This window comes from Gobio gobio (assembly GCF_949357685.1).
Source record: "Gobio gobio genome assembly, chromosome: 10".
NCBI classification, from domain to species: Eukaryota; Metazoa; Chordata; class Actinopteri; order Cypriniformes; family Gobionidae; genus Gobio; species Gobio gobio.
In genome coordinates this window covers 49,852,898-49,865,887 of record NC_137116.1, presented here as the reverse complement: position 1 = coordinate 49,865,887, position 12,990 = coordinate 49,852,898, and the positions used below count along the sequence as shown (strand labels likewise).

Sequence of the window (12,990 nt, the reverse complement as noted above, 5' to 3'; positions counted from 1 at the left end):
TACTGTAATGTTGAATTGTTATAATTATATACATTTAATCCCTAGAGAAATTGAGAAATCCATTTGCTATCAAAAAAAAAAAGCTATCAAAAATATATATATTTGTTACTAATTTTAATGTTAGGTGGGAAATAACCGAGATTAGTGGTTAATTCGTTTTTATTTTATTTGATCAATAACACACACACACACACACACACACACACACACACACACACACACACACACACACACACACACACACACACACACACACACACACACACACACACACACACACACACACACACACACACACACACACACACACACACACACACACACACACACACACACACACACACACACACACACACACATTATATTTATACGCGTGTGTGTGTGTGTGTGTGTGTGTGTGTGTGTGAAAACCAATGTATATATAAAAAGTCAATGTAGAATATAATTTTTAGAACTACATTTGTACTTTATTTAGTCTGTTCATTCAGTGTGTGTGCAGCATTTTACATTACATTCACTGTTTTTTGCCGGTGAAATAATCAATACATAATACTTTTGAGCGGACAGTAATTCTGATCTTAAATTCACACGTTTATGCAAATATTTATGTACATTTTGTGCTGTTTTTTTCTGTGCAAATATTTGCAAAGACTGCTAATATTTCTGATTCATGCCCCTAAATGGAAAAACATAAACATAAAACAAAATATAATTTGTGACACTTTACATTTCAGTTAAATTGTGTGTCATGGTCTAAAGTGGATGTTCCTGGCCTGAATAATTTGTCCAAAGTCTGTCTAGACGAGACTACATATCAGCCGAAGAGCTTTTACCAGCATTTACCTGAGGCTCCCCATTAAACCTGACATGAACTTTGGCTCCAGGCATCAATGCAGGTCCATGATTGAATTGCTGTTGTGCAGGATGTCTTAAGAATACAGAGCTTTAAAAGCAGCACAATATGACCTACGGCTTTCTGCGAGACCTCTGCCTTTGCAATAAATGTAATAGTTTTTGGCTCCACACTGCAGGTAAGCACAGAAACTCTAGGTCAAAGGCAGAATAGTGTGAATCATACCTGCAGTGCCGGAGTAGTCCGCGATGCTCAGTGGGTAGCCATCCTCGTCTGGGTCAACAGAGAACAAACCCACTCCAAAAGAGCCGTACTGCGCAAAGGAGGTACTGTTCTCAAAGTCCTCCAGGTCAATCCTCAGCTCATAGTTGGCTTGAATGGTAAGTGCATGGATTCGTTTCATGCCTGAAAGAGATTTAGATTAAGTTAATGAAAAAATGTGCAGATGAGATTTATTTGAATATAAAGAAGATGGAAAGAGTGTTTGGGTGACCAGCTTGAATGATACCTCAAATCATGTAACTTCTTATTAATAAAATAAAATAAAATCTCAGCAACTCTATTTGGGACTGCTAGTGGGACAGAAATTTGTGTATTATAAAAAATATATCATAATAGTAATAGTAATATATATATATATATATATATATATATATATATATATATATATATATATATATATATATATATATATATATATATATATATATATATATATATATATATATATATATATATATATATATATATATATATATATACACACACGTATATATATATATATATATATATATATATATATATATATATATATATACACACACGTATATATATATATATATATATATATATATATATACGTGTGTGTATATATATATATATATATATATATATACACATATATACATATATATATATATATATATATATATATATATATATATATATATATATATACATATAGAACTTTTGGCAATATAGTGTATGCATATATATATATATATATATATATATATATATATATATATATATATATATATATATATATATATATATATATATATATATATATATATATATATATATATATATATACACTATATTGCCAAAAGTTCTGGGACACCCCTCCAAATCATTGAAATCAGGTGTTCCAATCACTTCCATGGCCACAGGTGTATAAAATCAAGCACCTAGGCATGCAGACGCTTCTACAAACATTTGTGAAAGAATGGGTCGCTCTGAGGAGCTCAGTGAACTCAAGCGTGGTGCCGTGATAGGTTCCCACCTGTGCAATAAGTCCATTCGTGAAATTTCCTCACTACTAAATATTCCACGGTCAACTGTTAGTGGTATTATAACAAAGTGGAAGCAATTGGGAACAACATCTACGAAGTGGTAGGCCACCTAAAATCACAGAGCGGGGACAGCATATGCTGAGGCGCACAGTGCGCAGAAGTCGCCAACTTTCTGCAGTCCTCCAATAGCTGCAGACCTCCAAAAAATGGACGAGTCTGGGTTGCCAGGAGAACGGTATTTGACTGACTGCATTGTGTCACGTGTAAAGTTTGATGGAGGGGGGATTATGGTGTGGGGTTGTTTTTCAAGTGTTGGGCTTGGCCTCTTAGTTCCAGTGAAAGGAACTCTTAAGAAAGGAACTCTGCTTCAGAATACCAATACATTTTGGACAATTTCATGCTCCCAACTTTGTGGGAACCGTTTGGGGATGGCTTGTTCCACCAGTGCACAAAGCAAGGTCCATAAAGACATCGATGAGGGAGTTTGGTGTGGAGGAACTTGACTGGCCTGCACAGAGTCCTGACCTCAACCCGATAGTACACCTGTGGGATGAATTAGAGCAGAGACTGCGAGCCAGGCCTTCACGTCTAACATCAATGCCTGATCTCACAAATGCGCTTCTAGAAGAATGGTAAAAAATTCCCATAAACACACTCCTAAACCTTGTGGAAAGCCTTCCTAGAAGAGTTGAAGCTGTTATAGCTGTAAAGGGTGGGCCAACTCCATATTAAACCCTACAGATTAAGAATGGGATGTCATTAAAGTTCATGTGCATGTAAAGGCAGGCGTCCCAAAACTTTTGACAATATATATTTGCAACCAGCATTAACTAACAATGAGCAGCAATACATTTGATATACGGTATTTATTAAATAACATGAATAATATTTAAAAACACAACTTTTGATTTTAATAATGTATTAGTAAATGTTGAAATTAACATTAACTGGCATTAATAAATGCTTTTAAAGTATTTTCCATTGTTGGATGATGTATACTAATGTAGTTAACTAATAAGTGTTACCAATTTCATTAATATAGTACATGTTTTCTGACAGGACATTATTTGTTAATTTTAGGCACATTTCCTTTAACCCCAAAACACACACATACACTGTAATGCGTAATGGACTAATTAAAAAATTGATGAACTTTACAATGGAACTGAATTAACACTGAACTGACTTCAGCTGAACAACAGCTGAAATGCAGCCTTTTCCTGTTCACCATCACTGTAAAGCTGCTTTGAAACAATCTGTATTGTATAAAGTGCAATATAAACAAAGGTGACTTGACATAATTAAAAAAACGTGGAAAACACCTGTGAAAATTCAATATGGAAAATTGGGCCCAATTTTATGGACTTCTTTTAGAGTGCTGGAAGGTGTGAAATTGACTTGTTTTCCCTTATAGGCTTATAATTCCCTAGATACTAGTGAAACCATGCTTTAACTCTATTGGCTAACACCTGTGACTGGGTTATTTGTTTTCAAGCTTCTTACTCTAACTTGAAATGAACTAACAGTGAACTTTAAGATTCCCCTGCAACATTCATAGCAAAGTTCTGTGGGAAGCGACGCAACATCGTGATTCTGAAAGCCGAAGGTGCATGTCTTCTTTCTCGGAGGGGTGGGTCTGCTAGAGACATAACTTCTCATTCTTAGCTAAGACCGGCTTGAAGGACTCTGGTCTACTTCCTGGGATCAATATCCCCACGGGAGACCCAGATTCTAGTAAGTTCTTCTCTTAATATTCCACCCAGTTTTCACACAGAGGAGGAGAGGTGCTTGACAGAAAACTAATGTGCTTGCCTACAAATGAATTCCCTTTGTAGCCCGTTCACTGGCATGTGCGTTGCACCCCCAGGACAGAAAATCAATACAGCAGAGTTTTGCTAGGTCTAATCGTAGCTTGCTGCTGGTCTTCAGCTGTTGTGGACCGCAGCGCATGTTTGGGTAGGGTGTTAGGTGAATAAACTTTAGCTGCATGCGGCCATATTTGCTAAACAGAATGTTTTGCTTAAAAAGCATCACACTGTGCCTAACAGATGTTCAACAACCATTAGATATCTACAAAAAAAAAAGAGCTACGGGTTATAACAATTATTAACATTAGCACTGACACTGAGATATTGTTTATAAGTCAACGTGAAGTCATTCACAACCCATTTCATTTGCATAAACTGGCAAATTTCACAGTTAAACAAGTTAAACAAGATGTTCAATGAGAAAAAGTAGGGTGGGACTTGATTTTATTAAGCAGGAACTAATTGATAATAGTGAAAAGTGGGCGTTATGTATCAAAACAGAGTCAGGTGGTTTGAAAGGATATATATATTAGTGCTGGGCGTTATGACCAAAAATTTATATCACAGTATTTTTCAAAATTATACCCGTTTCGCAGTATATGACGGTGTTTCTGTTAACCATATTTTATTTAGTTTGAGAGAGGAAACGCTGTAGTCGATTGACTAGAATGTCCTATTTTACTGTCATGACGAGTGAATAAAGAGAAAAATTCCACACTAGAATTAATACAGGTTTACAAAGCCCCACAAAATGATGCTGTGGGGAGACAACAACCAATAATAGCACTTGTCTCTGAACAAATGACACAAGTCAGTTTAACACAGAAAAAATAAAGACAGTTACTTTTTTGCCCTTTCATCTTTGAATTTTAGGTCTACATTATTGTCTTCGGTGTTTCATATTTGAACCCTCTCCAGCAATGACTGTATGATTTTGAGATCCATCTTTTCACACTGAGAACAATTGAGGGACTCAAACACAACTATTAAAAAAGGTTCAAACATTCACTGATGCGCCAGAAGGAAACACAATGCCGGGAGGTGAAAACTTATTGAATTTGAAGATCAAGGTAAATTGTACTTAATTTGTCTTCAAGGGAACATGCAAGTGTTCTCTTGCTTCTGAAGGGCAGTACTAAATAATAATAATAAGAAGAAAGATATTAACAAAATAAGAACATTTGGAAATCTTCACATTGTTCAAAAGTTTTAGGCTCTTAATGCATCGTGTTTCCTTCTGGAGCGTCAGTGAATGTTTTAACCTTCTTTAATAGTTGTGTTTGAGTCCCGCAATAATCCTCGGTGTGAAAAGATGGATCGCAAAATCATTCAGTGCCTGCTGAAGAGGGTTTGAATATGCAAAAGACGCTGGAAAACTGAAGAATGTGCAGGACCTGGAGGATTTTTCTGAAGCACATTGGGCAGTTTAACTGCTTAAGACAAACAAGGGACTCAAGGACAACCATCACAAAACAAAAAACAGCCATGGATCATCCAGGGAACAACACACATAAAATAAACTATAACTATAAACTAACTAAAAAAGGATGCAATCATTTATTATTAAAACCACAAACATTTATGCAAATATTAGTTACTAACAATGCTCTTTTAGTATTATTTATACACTATTACAATATTTATTTATATTTGAATTAGTCTTATTTTTTTATATTTTCAGTTTTCATTTTAATTTTTGATTAAGTTTTTGTCATGTTTTGTGATTTTATTATTTTTATTAGCTTTGGATTTTTTAAGAAAACTATTTTTCGTTTTGGTAATTTAAATTATTTTCAGTTAGTTTTCGTTTTCAGTTGAAGTGTTTCATCTATAACCCTCTCTCTGTCTCAGGATTAAAAGGTCTATTTTTGGCTGATCTTTTAAGAATCACCCCTTTGCATCTGAAATGCTCCCCACAGTTTGAACCTAAAGTTACACGATAGCCTGGGTGAGAAGCAGCAGTCTATCTGCCTCCCTCCAGTCCTGCAGAATAGACTAACATTTGTTCAAATGATATTGGCATAATAACAGAGATGGTTATGATGGCTTTGAATGGAGGGGGACTGGTGTGGTGCTGTTCCAGCAGCAGCCGAGCGCAACATCAGGCTCTATTAAGCACCAACGCCCTTCTAATGGTTTCTGCGCTGACTAAATGGATAGGCCATTTGCACTCCAATGTCATTTCTGTTTCAACCCAGGGACCCAGAAATGTTACACAGAGGTGCGATATATCAGAACAGGCGTGCTAAAGACAGAGGGCTGGCAGTGCTGTTCTTCATGTAAAAACGAATGTGCGTATGATTATCTTCACCTGGTCGGGACTTCAACCGGCTCCAGATAACCTGATATAAGACCCATTTTCCTATTGTTTTGCACGATATGATCTGAAGTTGACTATACACAGATGAACCATTACATTATGACGCACGCCTGGCAAGAGCAGTACATATACCACCCGGGGAACCGGCACTTGGTCAGTAGAGAGTTCAGTGTCAAAATGGGAAAAGCTTCCGATTTACCAGAGTTTGATAAAGGACAAATTGTGATGGCACGACGACTCAAAACTTGGATCTTGCAAACGGTGTGCCTTGTGAGTTCACGTGCCGCTGTAGTGAGAACGTATATCAAAAGTGGTGCACAGATGGCCAAACGACGAACCGTCGTCCAGCCGTGTGTCGTTCGCAGGTCATTGATGCCAGAGGGGAGCAGAGACTGTAGCACAGTGTTCACATCGACCGCAGGGCGACAAATCACCAGCAGCTACAACAATGGTGACCTGCACACAGTTCATCGCAGCCCTCAGCGTATGGTCCGGCGTAGGTGACGACCCAGCCGGGTCCCATTGTTAAATACATGCCATCTGTAACAATGCATGAAATGTGCACAGGATCATCGAGATTGGACTGTGGATGATTGGAAGAAAGTGGTCTGACGGTCTGGCCTGACGAATCAAGATTCCTGGTAGCACCAATAGCACAATCCCTGACAGATGTCAGGTATCTGAACATCGTTGCAGACCGAGTGTCAACAGGGTAATGTGCCATGTCACACTGCCAGAATTGTCAGGGAGTGGTTCAAGACATGATGGTTTATCCATGTTTATCGCCTTGGCCTCCAAATTCACCTGATATGAACCCAATTGAATTGTGTGGTTCGACTTTCTTGGAAAAGCGGGTTCACCACCACCCGCAATGTACGGGAACTGGAGGTCCTGCGGGTGACATTAAGATACCAGATACCCCAGGAGACCTATCGCCACCTCGTCTAATCAATGCTTCGGCATGTGGACGCTGTTTTGAGGGCTAAAGGAGGCCCAACAGGTTATTAGGAAGGTGGTCATAATGTAATGGCTCATCTGTGTACTTTGATAAGCTCACTGATTTTTCACAACAAGCTTGCAATGTGCCCTGTGTTTTAGTCTTTTTATGGCAGTGATCTATTGCAGCTAAATTATACTTTTTTTCTCATACAAAGGTGTTTATATGAGAGAGAGAGTGAGTTCAGTCATGAAGCTCTACACTGTAAAAGATAAAAACGGAAAATGTACTGGTCATTTTCTGCCAGTAATTTTAAGGAAATTTCCGTTAACCCTTAAAACACAAACTAATGCAACGTGTAATTCAAAAAAAAACAATACGGGAAATTCCTTCATATTTATACATTATGCCCTATTTTTACGGACTTTACGGACTGATCATTAATGCATGGCACAAGCTGATTTGCTTCTGCTTATCCAGCAGCCAATGAGATTGTTTAATAGTCTGAGTCAGTGTTTGCTGTAGGCTAGTCTTGCAGCGCTTTCAGAGTTCCTCTGAAACCCTCCACCTCCCCCAACTCCACCTGCCTAGATCTGCTACAGGATTTCTGTATGTCTATTTATGGAGCAGCAGCATATTGTACATGCTCACAGCAGCGTGTCTGTGAACCTATTATCAGTAGCAAGTCCATACTTGCTCTGCAACAGCAGCAGTGTGTGTTTTGCACTGTGTTGAGTTGCCACTAGATATAAAATCTGGTTTGTGAAGCTAAACCTATTGAGAATGACTGCTGTAAATCACATGTATGAGTTGGATATGGAGGCAATAACATCTCAGGGTGACTTCATATAGCTGCCAGTGTTGCTGACACAAAGACGGTTTGATCTGTTTTTGGGAAGCATTGATTACCACCAAAACTGCCGCCTGAAAGCCCTGCGGGGAATAGCTCGCTCCACAGCGGATCTGACATTCGTCCACACTACAAAATCAGACACAAACCCCTCAACCTTTCATCATATCATTGCCACGGCCAAAATGATGAGTCAAAAATGTTGTCTAAGCAACAAATATCTACTATCTTGTGAGGAAATAGCTTTTTTAAATTGTTCAAATGTGTTTTTCTTGTGTTAACAAAAGATCCCTTCTCTTTTCTCCTTTCCTCGCAAACCCCCATAAAGTGGTTAGAATGATTACAAACGGAAAAACATTTGAAAAGTGTTTATCAGTTTAACATAATTCTGTTCTGTCTGTATATTGTCTATAAAACACAGCTTAATATTTTTCACTCTAAGGAGTAAAATTTGGCATAATGTCTTTTGGCTATTGGAATGAACATTTACATATCTCCAGGCATAAAATTTAACATGCTCTGACATCAAACAGAAATCTTTGAAATGTAAGTACCGTAGTTATGTTTAAACTGTGGATTTCCTCTGCATTTACATAATTACATTCAGGACTTTAATTAAATCTCAAGAGACTCACTCAACCCAAGTAACAATAATTTCTTAGAGATATATCAAACAGCGAACATGTTGCCCTGAATTAGTACGAAGTGCTTAGGTGTAGAAGGTAGTAATTAATCAATTGTTCTGTGAAAGCTACTTTGAAGTGCCGTTTGGCTTTGAAAGGCTTCATGTCAGGCCTGAATGACTAAATGAAATAGTTGCTATTATAAAGGGTTAGTTCACCTAAAAATAAATTCTATTCACCCTCATGTTGTTTTAAACTTGTATGACTTTCTTTCCCCCCCTAAAAAACACAAAAGGAAATGTTAAGACAGAATGAGAATCAACACCAATCAATCAATCAATCAATCAATCAATCAATCAATCAATCAATCAATCAATCAATCAATCAATCAATCAATCAATCAATCAATCAATCAATCAATCAATCAACCAACCAACCAATCAATCAACCAATCAATCAATCAATCAATCAACCAACCAACCAACCAATCAATCAATCAATCAATCAATCAATCAACCAATCAACCAACAAATCAACCAACCAACCAACCAACCAACCAACCAACCAACCAATCAATCAATCAATCAACCAATCAACCAACCAACAAACCAACCAACCAACCAACCAACCAACCAACCAATCAATCAATCAATCAATCAATCAATCAATCAATCAATCAATCAATCAATCAATCAATCAATCAATCAATCAATCAATCAATCAATCAATCAATCAATAAATCAAGCAACCAATCAATCAATCAACCAATCAATCAATCAATCAATCAACCAACCAACCAACCAATCAATCAATCAATCAATCAACCAATCAACCAATCAACCAATCAACCAACCAACAAATCAACCAACAAATCAACCAACCAACCAATCAATCAATCAATCAATCAATCAATCAATCAATCAATCAATCAATCAATCAATCAATCAACCAATCAACCAACCAACAAATCAACCAACAAATCAACCAACCAACCAACCAACCAACCAATCAATCAATCAATCAATCAATCAATCAATCAATCAATCAATCAATCAATCAATCAATCAATCAATCAATCAATCAATCAATCAATCAATCAATCAACCAACCAATCAGTTTGTCTATGCAGGGCTCTCAAGTTTTAAACTAAGTTCAGAGTGAGATTTTGGCGACGGCAGCAGGGGTTTGGTGGGGACGAGGTTCTGATCTGAAAAATTTGAATAAATAAATACGATTTTTTTTTATTTTATTCAACATTTCTCTCTCTCTCTCTGTGTGTGTGTGTGTGTGTGTGTGTGTGTGTGTGTGTGTGTGTGTGTGTGTGTGTGTGTGTGTGTGTGTGTGTGTGTATGTGTGTGTGTGTGTGTGTGCGCGCATTGTATTAATTCTTGCATTTCTCTATTTCAAAGATGTCATTATATATATATATATATATTTCAGAATTTATTGTGTTGTAAATATTATTTATTCTGAAGCAATAGTCTAACCAGTGTTCAATTAGCTTTGAGATATTTAAATCTGCATATCTTTGATATTTGTACCTTTTCCCATAATCTTATTAAATATAGGCTATGCTTCAGCTTTCATTTTATATTCTTAAATTTGATCTATAAATTCAATTATAATAAGACACTGCAGGGCTGTTGCCGATCAAATTAAAACATTTACACTCAAAAATGTTACGAGATTGTTTTAAATATTTTTGAATATACAAATAAGAAATGTTGGAAAGAAAACATTCAACTAAACCACCAGTAGGTGGCAGAATGTAAACGTTATTGCGGGAATATCTAAATCTTACCCGGATAAAGCAATGCTATTTTCTGATTGGCTGTTCGGTAGCTATATTTTTTATTTGATTGGTTGGTGCGTGGCAGGGCCTTCTGAACTCTATGTGGAACTCACTTGATTCCTCTTAATAGCGGCGCAACTTGGTGGGCATTAATTTCTCTGCGTGAGAAATACAAGGTGTGGCATGTGAGCGGGTTGAAATGCGTGTGTCTCACGCCCAATGCGTGAGAGCCCTGTCTATGTCTATAAGGCCTAGACTGGGTAAACCCAGCCTGATCTGCCGGGGATTTGATTTCGCCCCACAAATCAGTCTGGAAACCTCTACATTCATTTCTACTGCTTCTGTTACACTTTTGCGGAAACCAATCACAGACTGGCTTATCCACCTGGCGTGCTATTGGCGGGTTTAACACGATGACGGATAGAGAAGCGATGGGTCGTTGCCTGTTGATCACGCCTCTTGTGGTCTGATTGGTTGAAGGACTATCCAATTGCGTACAGAGTCATTTAATTTATGCTCGTTTATCACGCCTCTTTTGAGTCCCCAGACCAATGTTCAATCTTAAATTGAGCTTGGTCTGGTGATAGCCAGACAATATAAGGCCTATAAATCTTCAAACTTCAAGGCTTTTTAGACTGTCGCCAAAACTAACATTCCAAATGTATCTTGACAAGCTTTGCTTTTCTAGTTAAAAATAACACATGAATTTCTTAGAATTTCAAGTCATTTTAGTTCTACTTCCTTGCATTCAAATTCCAATGCTGCATCCTGTTTGAACCGAATTACAATTTAAAATTCATGCTCAATTCAGTTCTGTATGGTGCATGACCCTGGTATTTAGAATGACACATTGCATCTAAATGGTGAAATGACTTGTTGCTTCACCACTGGACTCTTAATTTCACGTTTCAATTCTCCTGACTCCTCTTTGAAGGAGGCGCAATTCGTGTTTCAATTAGAACTAAACCGAGGCACTTGAGGACGTGAGGCAGTGGTGAAAACGGAGGCCCTCGTGCTGAGCCGTGCCAGCGGAGCACAGATTTCTTTCTGACAGGCCAAGAGCAGCGCTCATATTCTCCCCATGCAAGCGTCCTCTGCTATTAATTTTTAATCAAGCTGCTCCATCTGCGTTTCAGCGAGGGCTCTGCTGCTCCCCGCAACCGTTCTATGAGATGCGTCTCGCATGGCTGTTCCCTGCGCCCTGTCAGACAAAAGCTATAGACATTGGAGAAATGAAGGAGAGAGATTTGAGTTCAGTGCAGGGGTTTCCACGCTCACGTTCGCACACATAAACACACACATTCACACATTCGATTGCGCCCTGAGGTCACAATGTACTGGGCTTTGAACACCTGCCAGCGCAGTGACACAGCATCCAGCACATCTTCAGTTCTCCGCAGGATGAATCATCGCGCCTAACGTGCCCGTCCCTTCCCAGCGCACCGCATCAAAGCTGCTGTTTACAGGTGGGTGCTGTCGACCGCACCAATATCGATTTTGCTAATTTTCTAAAGCCCCTCTTGCTGCAAGCCGTCTCTGTGAAATCCATTTTTGGGCCTTGAGCTCAATTATATGCAAATAAAAAAAAGGGATTTAATTACACCTGATGCAGCTCTTGTTTACATAATCAGAACGAAAAAAGTCTCTCTTGTCACCTGCAGGAGCCTCCAGAGGGATTCTGGCAGAATATGCAACAACCCTTCCGCTGTCAGACGCCAGATCGGGGCATTAAATACTAGACTCAATAAGGTACTGGAGTACAGTGCTTTGGAAACAGCTGAGGTAAAATGGACGAGGTGTAAAACCTAGGGCAGAACAGCTGTTTGTATGCTATTGAAAACACATCTGTAAGTACACCTCACATCAATGCAGTTGTTACAGCGCAATTAAAAAGAACATATGGAGACCTCCCTCCAGAGACTAGAACAAACACAGTGTTTCTGGCAACTTGCTCAACACTTAGAGGAGCTACAGAACAGGAAGACGTGAATTTATATCATTGGCCATTCGCAAGTTCCTGACCAATCTAATGAAAGACGGTGATGAGCTCTGACACACTATGAAGAAGGGTAATTATCTATGACGGCTGATAATGCAGTACACCATTGTGCATTCAAATTCGACGATTTCTCATTACAGCACTCACAAAAGCACAAATCCTTTGTTATTCTGGTTAAGTGCTGCTTAAAATCTCAATTATATCCCTAAAATTAAATTATTTATTTATTCTCTATTTTTATTTAATCCATTTTATGCAACAATTCATTAAACCAGAAGTTAATGTTATGAAACTTTAAGATATTGAGTAACTTAGCTTAAAGGCACAATATGTAATTTTCGCCACTCGCTTATTCAAAACAAAGGTGTAGCTTGATGACACCTTGATTTCGCGGAATCATGGGAGTTGTTGTCTTCACCTCTACAATCCGATGGAATCATATTCATGGATGAGCTAAGGTATTAAAGATTGATTAACGTTACTGTAGTTTGAAGTAGGGTGGGGCTGAAAGCT

The 12,990-nt window shown here is 38.0% G+C and overlaps 1 protein-coding gene across 3 annotated transcripts in view; it reads right to left on the bottom strand.

Moving 5' to 3' along the window:
* The window catches only part of fibcd1a (fibrinogen C domain containing 1a), a 201,222-nt gene that overhangs the window by 17,924 nt on the left and 170,308 nt on the right, over positions 1-12,990 (bottom strand). For all 3 annotated transcript variants that reach the window (XM_079826743.1, XM_079826745.1, XM_079826744.1), the window contains one exon: positions 1,079-1,258. In XM_079826743.1, the coding sequence (XP_079682869.1) occupies positions 1,079-1,258 (180 nt within the window). The remainder of the gene's footprint in view (positions 1-1,078; positions 1,259-12,990) is intronic.